The sequence below is a fragment of the Clinocottus analis genome, unplaced genomic scaffold (genome assembly GCF_023055335.1).
Source record: "Clinocottus analis isolate CAN_PGR_092001 unplaced genomic scaffold, fCliAna1.0.p SCAF_20, whole genome shotgun sequence".
NCBI classification, from domain to species: Eukaryota; Metazoa; Chordata; class Actinopteri; order Perciformes; family Cottidae; genus Clinocottus; species Clinocottus analis.
This window is the reverse complement of record NW_027175932.1, coordinates 11,745,456-11,758,058: the sequence shown is the minus strand read 5'-3', so window position 1 is coordinate 11,758,058 and position 12,603 is coordinate 11,745,456. Positions and strand designations below refer to the sequence as shown.

At 46.0% G+C, this 12,603-nt stretch overlaps 1 protein-coding gene across 2 annotated transcripts in view; it reads right to left on the bottom strand.

The window, feature by feature from the left end:
* syn3 (synapsin III) overlaps positions 1-12,603 on the bottom strand; it is a 99,995-nt gene that overhangs the window by 67,011 nt on the left and 20,381 nt on the right. For both annotated transcript variants that reach the window (XM_068586233.1, XM_068586235.1), the window contains exon 3: positions 8,962-9,019. In XM_068586233.1, the coding sequence (XP_068442334.1) occupies positions 8,962-9,019 (58 nt within the window). The remainder of the gene's footprint in view (positions 1-8,961; positions 9,020-12,603) is intronic.

The following is a 12,603-nucleotide window of genomic DNA, read 5'->3' as shown; positions in this document are numbered from 1 at the left end:
CAGTCAAACTCCCGGAGATATTTGAAGGGGCGGCAGTCGACTTCTGGGAATGGACTTTCTAGATGGATAAGGACCAGACAGGGACAACTCAATTTCCCTGCTCATGATTGTCCCTGTTGTCACACAATCTCTTGATGTTAATACGGCTGACTGGATTTCTTCTGTCTCAATGATGAAGAATATTGAGACTATTGAATATTAGAGTTTCTACCTGATAGCAAAAATCTATCAGGGATAAAAAGTGTACGTCACCTGATATCAATCGATGTTCATTCTGGCCTCTTTTTGTAAGTGTCATAATACACACTGTCAAACTACAGCTCCTGAAACGTGTTGTTGTGTGTCAGTACAACGAGACATCCTGGTTGAGCGTGGTCACATGTGCACTTCAGTCGGAGGGGCCTCAAACGCCCCCTTATTGTGCAATACTTTGCTTTATGATCAAATACCTGCAAAACTCACGGTATCCCCATCAATCTCAGCCGTACGTTGGGTTTCACGCTAATTAGCAATTGTTAGCATGCTAACGCGTTCCACCAGAATGAGGAACATGGTAAACGTGTACCTGCTCGACATCAACGGGCATTGTGGAGGTGTGTTTCTGTGATGAAGGGACGCAAATGGCGACGCTTTGGCTGTAATCCTCCAGGATACAAAGTAAAGCTGAAGGATGTCAACAGTGAACAAAACAAGTCTGCCTTGTCAACAAAAAATGGATCGAGGTCTCCAGGAATTTGTTTTTCATCTGGGTCAGCTGGTGTGTTTCATGCTGTCTGGAGACGAAGACGACAGCAGAAACCAGCTTATCAGTCACGGGAGTTAAATGTTTCCTGTAGGCCAGAATCTTGTTTTGTCCTTTCCATATCCCATTTAATCTTTTTCCACCTCAAGCGAGCACACATGTTCCTCCGCAATTGAGGGAGTTTTATCGAATTTGGCGTCGTCAAGGCTACTGGCCACATGTCCACAATCGTGGCTGCTAATAGATTAATAGTTTACTGAGTGCTTAAGAAGTCGTACTCGACTGTGGTTGTGGCTCACAGAGAGCGGCTCAAGTCAAAGGGGATGCTTAGCAGTTGACCACAGACACGAAACCCTCCATAGCACGAGGAGCGACATCAATGCAGTGGACGTAATGAGCTCTACACAAGCAGCCTGCTGACTCTGCGCGGAAAAAAATATATAATTTGCTGTGACGTGGTCGAGGACCAAACACAACACTACAACAACTACAAAAACATGGCTGCACTTCACTTGTCTGTGAGTGCTGTACAACCTGAGTCAGCAATGGACCAGGTTCAGACATTGACTCTTAACGCTGCGGTGTGTGACAATGAGTTGTTACTGAAAGGAAAAACATAATTAAATGAGGGCGGCATCCATGGATGTGACAAACTTAGACCTGGAGTGCAGCTTTGTTCGTCAGCTCTGCTTTTGACCGGACAGCCTCACCCCAAATGAATGTGTTTGCCTCAATGTGTATCACAATAAATCCATTTTTAGATCAAATCTACATGGAAATCGCATTCGAATAGATATAGCTTGACTTGAGCTTTTCCCTGATCACACAGCTCGCACCGCTTTGCGCCCGAGGCACCGCAGTCACAGTGTTGGAGGACAATATGGAACCACACCGGAAACTTCAAGAAACTTGAGATAAAATGTTTTTTTGTTCATGAATATTTAGCGATTCGCACAAAAACCCTTTTGGCTCGCGGGTTTGACGGCTGATCATAAGCTGACGCTGTGACGGCCTCGCGGCGACGCGGCCCTGCGGGAAGCGGCTCCGCTTTGTCGACTTCCACAGGCAGGCGGCGCAACGCGCCTCCTCCTATAGAGCCGCCTCCGACGGCGCCAACGTGGATGGGGATGAAAGCAAATCCTCCAGCTGACCCTCTGCTCAACTCGGCTCCTGCCAATTTGCATAGCGAGTTGAGTCAATTGCTATCTCCACGTTCTCATGCTGGGATGATCACTTGAGCCTGCTTTACCACGCGCTACATGGGCTTTCATCGACATAAAAAGGAAATATTATCAGCAATATTCCCTCAGAGATAAATTTCCCTTTCATCCAGCACCGTGGCCCGTGTAAACTCTGCATGGGGGAGTGTGTCGCTTCTGAAAAGAATGTGCCAACGTAACAACGCTGGGGTTTGTTTCGTTTTTTGCCAAGAGAGAAAAAAAACAAAAACAAAAACAACACCCACCTCTTTTAATTATTGTGTTGCACTCTGAGGGAGCGCAGGGGGGCGAGTAAATGCCGTAATCTTATTTAAAGGGACAACGAGGCGCCGCTCACACTCAAGGACATCCACTTGGCTCCCTTCCCTTTCTCGGCTCTTCTCTACCGCCTCTGAAAGAAACATCTGTGCGCTCGGCAGCACATGCCTCCGCTAAAAAGACCCGCGCGCTCTCACGCACATGCACTCACATGCACGTCCTCCATCACTGCAACTTCTCAACAAGTCCCATCCCCCCCCCCAAAAAAAAAAACACGAGGGCCTCCGTTGACTTTCGCGGCGACCTGATAAAACCAGAGAGTGGGCAACATCTTGGCGAGGGCCGGGCATTCCACGCCACCTCCGATTGGCCGGTTCCGGGTGAGAGGGCCGCTAACAGCCGCTGTCATTGGGCGGTAATGGATGAAGTGGCTGGTGCGGGGCACAGGCCCAGGAGCCGGGACAGGAGGCTTTTCACAGCACCATGGTTACCATCGCGGTAACGCATTCAGACACTTGTCTCGGAGCAGCTCTTGCCCTGGGAAAGGAAAACAGGAAGTGATACACGGGGCAACTGCCTCCAGAGCTTGTTGAGCCGCATTCAGGCTGAATTAAGAAGAGCTTTCAGTTAATCTGTTAGGAGGAACAGAATCAAGGAGGACAGTATGTTTGTGATTCAAGCTGAATTTTCCTCCTTTCTGAACTTCTGTTGTCTTGAGTTCCTGCCAGCCGTTGCTCGCTGATCATTTCTTCATTTACGCTGCTGTAACTAAACTAAAAATGCTTGTTGTACCGCAGCAGAACAGCGTAAGGAGAAGCGGACATGGGCCACTGGGTGACTGTGTGTTCGAGCTGTGTGAAAATGTCCCTTTGATTGACTTGAACCACCGAGATGTCACACGAGTGGGTGAAAGTACAACTGAATAAAAGCTGACGTATTTCTGTTACAGGACTAACTGCTCATGAAATTGCTAATTTGCATTATGCTGATGGCAGATGTTTTATTAAACACAATGCCACAAGTTATGCACAAGAGACGTTATTAGCTTCAATGTTAGTCGACTTTCATGAGCTTAAAACGCGGTGAAAGAGATGAAGTTGGGAGACAAAAACAACAAACTCCAAGACCGGTCATCAGTCTATTTGACTGTAAAAGCAACCATCACTTACTAAGTGAACATGCTGCCGTCATGAAGATTTGAAACTAGAGATTGAGACCATTTGAGTTATTTCCTTATAGACTTCAATACAATCAGGAGTCGCCCCCTGATGGCCATCAGAAATAATGCAAGTTCAAGGCTCTTCCGCATTGGAGTCACTTTTCGGATCCTCAGTGTGAGGCACTGGTTTGGTTTGGCGACAGAAGCTCACAGGCGAGCCTCTTTAAACGTGCAGAGCTGCCAGGCCACGTGAACCTGTGGACAGTACAGTAAACACCGCATGACAGCAGCTCCTCTGGAAGCTTTGAGAGTATTTTTAGGTTGGGACGAGCGCGTGTCACTGGGCTTCAGGTGCTCGCGGTGCCTTTTGCTTTGCTCAGGAGTCAAATTGCAGGATCTTTTGTCCTTTGGCAATAACAGCTTGGAAGGACGGGTCAAGCTGCACTTCACCTACATTGTGCATGTGCAACGTGTTCTGGGAAGCGAGATCGTAAAAAAAAAATGGAAATGCTTACGCGTCCTGAACATTGAAGGAGTGAATACCGTTAAAAGGTTGAAATGTGAATTCAATAAATGAGAAAGAAATTCATTTTTTAAACGACGAGAAAACGATGCCAGTCCATGTTCAAGAAATAAAAGGTCAACGCATGAGCTGTGACCGCAGTGTCAGTTAAAATAACTTTCCAGATGGAAATATACAAGTAAAGATATGTTATGCTAAAATATCAAACCTACCCAATAAATATTGAATGTATTGATAATGAAGGATACTTTAATGAGACTACCAAAAAGAGGACATGTGATCACTGAGGGAGATATCACGAGGATCCATGAATGTACAATAAGAAATAGATGTTTCCATAACTTTCATTTTGCTTGCTGTAGTCCTTTTAAAACTCAACTTGTTCCATTAATATACTTAATAAACTTGTCCTTATTGTATTTTTGGTCCCGAGTGGAAGACCAAAGTGGAAAAGCTACAATCGCTGGAGCCCAGATGGAGTCTCTTATTGTGGTTTCCTTTTATCCAAAAATAGATGTTTTTCCGTGACACAATGTGCTTCTTTTAATGCCTCAACTCTGTAGTTTCGGTGTGGAAAACCTCGACCAACCGAGACCTGTGTGAACGACAACTTTGAATAGACAATGTGGCACAAAAAAATAGCTGTCGCATTAATCCCAGATAGCAACGAATGCTAAATTTGACACACGAGAGTTACACAAAATCAAGCTATTCAGTCACGTTAAGCGAAAACAGACGGTGGTTATTTGAGCTGCTATGTTTTTGTTGACTGCCTCTGATTTCTTTTTTTTTTTTATAGAAGAGCTTTTGATAAGCTCAGTTGAATCACATACTGGTGCAATTGAGAGGCCTGAAGTACAGTGGACCATTCATGTGCGCCACAGGGGGAAGTATTCGCCGCTAATCACTACCACCTTGTACAACAGTGAAATAATTCATTGAGGCACTAAATGTAGAAATCCAGGACAGATGCTCGACGCAGCAGCTGGCCCGGTCGAACGTCCGCAGCGAGTACCGCACCCTGTCATTCTTCTTGAGAAAGTTCTGCCCGGATGCACGATGTCATGTGCGAATACCAGCCAAAAAAAGGGTGCGGATAACAAACGGCCGGCTGCTCGTGAGCGGCCGCGACTGCAGCAGCGAGGAGCGTGGACGCCGCTGAGGTCATGGGCCTGCCGAGCAGATGTCGCCCTGCCCGACCCAACCCACACATGGTCCGGCGGCCCTCGAAGAACCGCCTCTTGTTCGTTCCCAAACAACAGACCCCCATTCAAATTTAACTGCCTAATTTGCCCAATTGTGTAAATTGCAGTGTTTATGACTTTGCAGGGATTGCTGGTAGCAGACAGTCAGTTTGTCCTCGTGTTTGCGAGCAGCTCGGGTCTGAACGCTGGGGGAACGGACGCGCTGACATTTTTTAACAGTGGACTGTCATCACACAGAAAGCAGGACGTGGACGTTCGGTGTCAGCTCCAGTGGCCCTCGGCTCGGCACTGCCGCCACGCTACCCACATGTACGGTACTTCAAGGGCATTGCCTTTCAGAATCAACGGAGCGCCACCACATTTTCAACTCGTCGGATGACCACGGCAAAATGTTGGTTCTACTCTCATTGCATTTCTACTCCCAACTATTTCTGACGGCGTGCAGCGTTTCCTACGACTCTGAGGTTCTGCCGTTTCCACCTGGACAACACTACAGATGCACCGAATGTCTTTTCACATGCGTGCATGTGACGCAGAGGAGAGCCTTTTGCGCCTCACAGTGCAGTTTGTGCCGCTGGGCTCAGCGCACAACGTCGTCGCAGAGCTGCAGCAGCAAAGTGATGCCGATGTCGTGTCGTGGCTGAGACGGCCTCCAGGGAGCCGGAGACGGAGAGTGCTGAGAGAAAGGAATACTCACGCAGGGCCAAACACAAAAATCCAAAATCAATTAAGTTCATCCCAGAGGGGACACATTATTTGGTTTTCTTTCCTGGCGGTTATATACATTTTGAGGTCACGAGGTTGCCGAGTACGTTCTGGGTCCAGGAGTGAAGGGGCGTGCGTATGCGTTCAGATAAATAATCACAAACAATGTGCTGCCAGATAAATCTTCCAATTCGTCAATGTAGAAAATCAGGAGTTGGTCTGTAGCTGGGGTCAACTTCTCCAGGAAGACTGCATGACTTTTGAAAAGGGGAAACAACAGGATTTTCCTCTTACAATGAAGCCATAAAAACAATACGACGCATTGTCGCTTGCTTCAATGTGATCTGACTTGCTCTGGCATGACCAGTAGCTTAGGGTGGCTAACGTTAGCCAACTTTGACTACGACTGTTAAGAGTAGCAGAGAGTACGTTTTTAAAAACCACATCAGGTGTTTTGGCACAAGCCCATGTGTCAAATGTACAGTCTCACTTTAAAGTCCTTATCTTTAATTTTTCTGACAATATCAATTCATATATTCAGCAAGCTGACCGTATCTTCGTGCCCAAATTCCACATCACAAAGAAGAGGTGCATGTTTATTTATTCCTGCCTTCGACTTAGTGTTTTCTCATGATTTAAGTCGGTCCCCGGCTCATTATATAAGAGCACTGAGCTGATGTATCTGCACATTAACTCTCCTCGTAACCCACAAGGGATTAACTGACCGAGTGAAAGAAGTTTATGTACAACTCTCCGCTCTGGTCATGTTCAGAGTAATAGAGACCTGTTTGTGTTTGACCCTGAAGCTCCATGTCAGCGAGGCCCCCCTGGTCTCCGGCTGTGCTTTTCATTTGCAATCAGGAAAAGGTACGCTGTTAGACTCATAACTCCTGGATTGCGTGGCATGTTTCTGTCCTTCAGACCATCAAAAAAGTACCACTGAACATATTTCATCATTTTGCCAGAAAAATAAAAAAGGCAGTGGCTTGGAGTCTGTTTTTATTAGTCACTTGGGAGCAACACCACTGGCGCTCCCGAGAGCATCTGTTCAGAGGATAAAAAAAATAAAAAAAACACAAGACCTCAGCCGTCTGCCAACAGTGACTTCAAAGTGGGTCATGTAAATGAGAGGGAACGACGCACGACAACGGCGCTCGCAGACGTGCTGCGGGCCGCCGGCCGGGGGACGCGCAGGTGGCCGGGCCGCCGCCGCCGCCTTAATGAGAGACGTCACGTCGGGGAATCAAAGCCGCTCCGTCTTTCTTCTTTGGCGCAGACGGGCATCGGGCCGCGGGCCGCCCCGCTGCAGCGTCACGCGCGCTGTGGCGAGCCTGTAGCCGGACTGCGAAGATGCCACCTTATATGGCAGCAAAGCAAGCCGGAGGAGAGTTATGTTGGTTTGGGGTTTGGGAGCACTGGTTTGGAAGCGCTCTGAACAGCATGAACGTGACACGTGACAGTTGCTGTACGTCGGGCAACGTGTCAATGTCCATCCAATATATCATTTTATGTGTTTTTGTTTTATTAAAACAGCCTTTTAGAGCTCTTTTGAGCTCAAATTAGAAATGCACTTACTGTAAATTCAGGTAGCGGATGTGAACAACTATTATTACTTTAACCTAAATGTTGCTGCTCGGTTGTCTGTGTTGGTGTGCGTCATTTAAAAAATTATATTCAATGTCAAACTGTTTGCTGGGTAGAGAGAAGTGGGATTAGAGGGAAGGCGCAGAGGGTCTCTCTGCTTTTATTGTCATCCCCTGAAAGGGTTCATCTCAGCGTGTCGCTAACTTTTCACACAGAGATTGTGTTTCCATCGTCCCGAGGCTCCCAGCGAGGTGCACAAACAGCCTATGAAGAGTCTGGCTGCTGAAGGCAATTAGCGGCCGACTTGTTATCGTCAACGCGGAGGGGCTTCTGGGAAAGAGCGGAGGGTCCAAAAACATCTAAGTAGGTCACAGTGGGAGCTACGGGTGAGATGTGGGTATTAACTTAAGTGGCCTAATTAACTTCTTATTGGGAAAGCAAAATTGATATTGTTTAAATTTACTTTTCAGAGAAAAAGCTTGCCTCGTATGCCAACCCACTGCCGCTCCAGAAAGATCACCACAACAGTAGAGAGTTGAGCAAACAGGCAATAAAATCACCGGTCCAGCTTTTTGTGGTCCTCCTTTTTCCTTCCCTCGTAAAACCCACCACTCCGGTTCAAAGACGGCTCCCGGCGCAACAATGGCTTGCAGATGTATAACTGTTTCAGCTATTTGAGGTAAATTAGATGCTGTGTGCACACTGTAAATACTGCACGTCTAGACACATATTTCTGTGCGTACTGCATGTAATATTGGCACTACTGTGTTGCGTTAAAATCAGGCTACTTTAAAGGAAACGGTTCAAGGTTTGGGGGGAAACACATGCTTCTTTGCTTAAGAAGATTGGTACATGTCTCTCTGAAGGGGATGGCTAAGGCTAGCTTAGCATAAAGAATTGAGGGAGGGTGAAATGCGTAGCAGTATTGTTTTTTTTATACTCTTCAGTTTGAGACACAAGGTGAGAATTAGTGTGCTTTGACAGTGCTGGACGTTATTACTTTCGGTATTGCTGTTTCCTCCTGTATTTTTAGTCTTCACACTATGCTAAGCTAAGCTAAGCTAATCGACCCCTGGCTATGAACTCCCAGAGTCACGCGAGCGCTATCAATATTCTTATCTAACTCGGCTAGAAAGTCGATAAGCATATTTTCCGAAATGTCAAACTTTTCTTTTAAAATGCAAACCTTAAATGTTTAACTATATTTTTGGCTAATGTGGCTAATTTCAGAAGTCCCAACAGTCGGCGATTAACACGGTGTGTATTATAGATTATAGGGAGACTCCTAAAAAATGTAATAAAATGGGATTAGAGTGACTCTATGATGTTCTCCTATTTTAAAAAAAAAACACACTCAGTGAAAGAAACCGACATTATTGTTCATATTGCTCACTCGCATCTCATTATAATTCAACCAATGACATCATTGAAATTTGAGTGCCAGGCAGCCTGGATTGGCTACAACCAGAAGGTTCTCCACAATTTCATTAAAGGCAGCATATGTCGTAGTTTTTTTGAAATGTTTGATTTATCTAAATGGAGAATTTACGTTAAATGCACCGTACCTGCTCCACCCGGATCTCATACTCTCCGTTCAGTTTCTTCCCTCGAAAATACTTCGCCCTGCAGAAAAACAGAGGACAAACTGTCAAGGAACTGACAAAAGAAATGACATGTTGCATACATTGTGAGAGACAAATGTTATTAAAAATCTACAGATCTGACAAACACTACAATGGAGACCAATCAAACGGTATAAAATGACCGCAGTGCAGTGATTAAGACATGTGTACTTCATCATGTGGATCCCTCCCCTGACCCTCCAGTGTGTGTGTGCGTGTGCGTGTGTGTGTGCGCGTGTGTGCGCTCCAAACACTCCTCACGGTCAAAACAATCTTTAAATAGCCTTTGTTTATTTGATCGAAGGAGAGCTGAAATCTCAACAGACCTTCCAAAATACGTTGTGGGCATGCAAAATAATGACTCACATTTTCCATAATTACGAAATCCTGACCTTGCGGGGCTTCGAGTAAACAGAATCTCTTGGCAAAAGAGTGAAACGTTAAATAAAGTGCAAGTTAATAGAGAAATCAGTGATGAGTTGTCTGTGGCTACATTGAATGACATATCCCTGTGGCCCTCGCAGCGCTCACATGGGGCCATCTGATGCTCTCGTGGAAGCAACACAGGAATCAGCCAGCACAGATGAACCGGTGAACTCACAGTTACGGGCAGAGTGATCTCCCTGACCATCAGACCCACGGTGTTTAGATCGAGCAGAGGAGCATGCGTGGAGTCAAAGCTGGAGTTTGTATACAGGAGAACCAGTGGAACGTTGACCTTGTTGAATATTTCATTTGGTCCATTGAAGTGCACGCTGCTCAATTAAACTTGTTTGTGGGGAGTTTTGCCAGCACGTCGAGTCAAAACCAATACGCTTCCTATTCTTATAACTTTAGCTGCACTCAAGACTGTTTCCTGTGAATCAAACTCCAAAAACGCTGGATCCAACATTTCCCTTAATAGGACTGAATTGTCTTTTAAAGTTCTGCAACTTGTTGTCGTGGCCGTGTTGTGAGACGAAGAAAGAGACTGCACTGAGATTCTGGTCATCACTGAACAAGTCACGGATGAAGTTGTGAAATCAGCTTTTTTTTTTGACAAATTGGATTTCAAGGATCGGGAACAACTGCTTCACAGCACGAATCAGAAACAGCGTGACGTTCTGACGGTGAGGAAGCGTTCAGAGTTTGCAATGACAGATTAGTAAAAAAGGAGCAGGGATGCGCGTCAGGACCGATACCGTGTTTAATTCATAAGCTGCATGTCTCGTTGAGTGGCAGTGTCTGGGATCATCATTGTATGTTTGAGGCAACATCAAGCCGGACTTAAACTTTGCTTTCCTAACTTTGTAAAACAAAATGTAACCAATTAGTACGTCGACAGAAATGTACTGAATTGTTATTTATTAAAACATAATTATATTGATACCGGATGAGCGTCACCGATACTCGATCCAGCTGTTAGTCAGGACCGATATCTGATATCATTGGATGTGTAACTCTATTGAAATGAGTCAACAGAAGCCTTCATTGAGCCAAAGCAACAGGCTTTATGGGAAACGAGCTCTTATTTTGGAGAAACACTTTGACAAAGCGTATTTACTCGCTCTTACGTGACGTCCATGTAAAACCGAGCGCCTTCTCTGGTTCCATATTGCAGATACTTTGGGATACTTTATGGTTCATCGCCATGCTGTGTCCCAGTGCTCTGCCGGGCTCAGCGTTGAACTCTCACCCCTTGCAGGCGTGGGACGGTTGACAATCTGTCGATGGCTTCAGGCTGGATCTGTGTGTTGCTGAGGATCTGGGCTACACGCTCCAGGCCCTTCGGTACAGGCTGTTTGGGATTTGGAGCGCCACTCGGACACTCGGCCGCTCGGCCGCTCGCACCAAAAAACATTTTCCCCACAAACAATCCTTCTCAGACCTCCTCCGCTTGTCTTCGCCCCGTCTCCGCCCCGGCATCCCCCACACGGCCGTCCCTTTAAGCCCGTTCATTAACGGTCATTACAGCCACTGGGGGGTGGGGGTTAAGAGCCATCTTGTTCGTAACGTCTCCCAGCTGTTTTGGGTCTCTCGCCGTCTCATTCTCTGTAATTTTGGAAGCTGTGAATCTTCGACACGACTGACCTACATACTAAACATGCAGCCCCCCCCCCTCCTCTTCCCCCGCTCTGGACCACCACCCCTCCAGAGTGTGAGCCAGGACCCCCAGGCTCACTGGCTTAAAAATGATTGCTATGCGTTTCAAGGCATTGCAAAAACATGGCGTCACAACCAAGCGATCAATTTAATTTATATGCCGCCGGGCTTTACGTGTGTCCAAATGTAAACACTCAGCTCCGCAAAGAGGTCTGGGCTTTCCTTCTCCCAGCCGTGCACACACCCGCTATATAAACACCGTGGAGCTGAATTCCTTTTTTTACCACGAGTATATATGTTCCTTCTTGTGTCCCACTAATAGGAAGCTTATGAGTCATGTGTGTTGCCAAAACCAGATGCCCCTCCAGGGTTGTGTCGTTTCCTACAGTTATCTTTGCTTCTGTTGGTATCTACTATGTCGGTGATGTTGCGCTAATATTCTGTGCATAAAAGTAGATTTTCTGTGCTGGATACATGTTTTTTATTTGAAGATTAAACCCCCAATGTGTTGGTTTCCCCTTGTTTTGTCCTATGAAGGTTCCCAGTAACAGTACATACAACAACAGCTCCATCCTACTATGACTTAGTGTAGTTATTAGCAGTACAGGCCTTGAACTGGCAATAAGTGTTATTTTGTGGGACTTTACGATACAAACAAATGCAAGTTCACACAATGCTGATGAAGCACATCACCATCAGAGGCGACTTTCCCCTCGGCCTGCAGGAGAGCTCTCAAATCTTCACATGCAATTTATTTTTTTCATTTTTTTTTTGTTTCGTACTTCCTCTGAACTTTGAACAATCGTTCTGAGCCGCTTTGACTGAACGCGCTGCACTTGTTAGCAGGTTGCCGTCGACACATCCAGCAGTTACGCAGCAACACGGTCACTCCTTTGTCTTGAGTCGTGTTTGTGTTAAGAGCGGCGCGTTGCCAGGTTTGCCACAAATGAGTTGTGTAACAGGTAAAAAAGAAGGAGAAAAAAAGAGAAAGCATATACTGTATATAAATTGAACTGAATGCGGGCTGGCAGCCGGTGAGAACAAAAACATGCCTGGAGGAATATGACATTAAAATGACATTCAACCTCTAAATCAGCTAATATTATCAAGCATAATCAGCCGACAGGATTGTTTTCATACTCCTTTGTACGTCGGGGACTGATTGCATGGAATGTGTCGGCATGCCGGATACCAGCATGGAGCTCACTTAGCGCGGCCCGTGAAACAGACTTCTCCTCAGCAGGGTTTGAATCTGTGATTCAAGAACAAAAGAAAATAAAAGCTTAAACGGCGGCATTACAAATAAAACTGGGCCGGAGCAGGACTGGTTTGTGTCCACCTAAAGAATGTCTCACTCCCTTCTCACTAGCTCTTTTTTTTTTTTGGTCTTTAACTCTTGAGGGAAATATCTGGCTCTTTATCCGCCAACACATCCGATATGTTCACCGGCGAGTCTCAGACTGTGTCTGTGCTGGAAGTAGCTGCTGAATAGTTTTAATCATG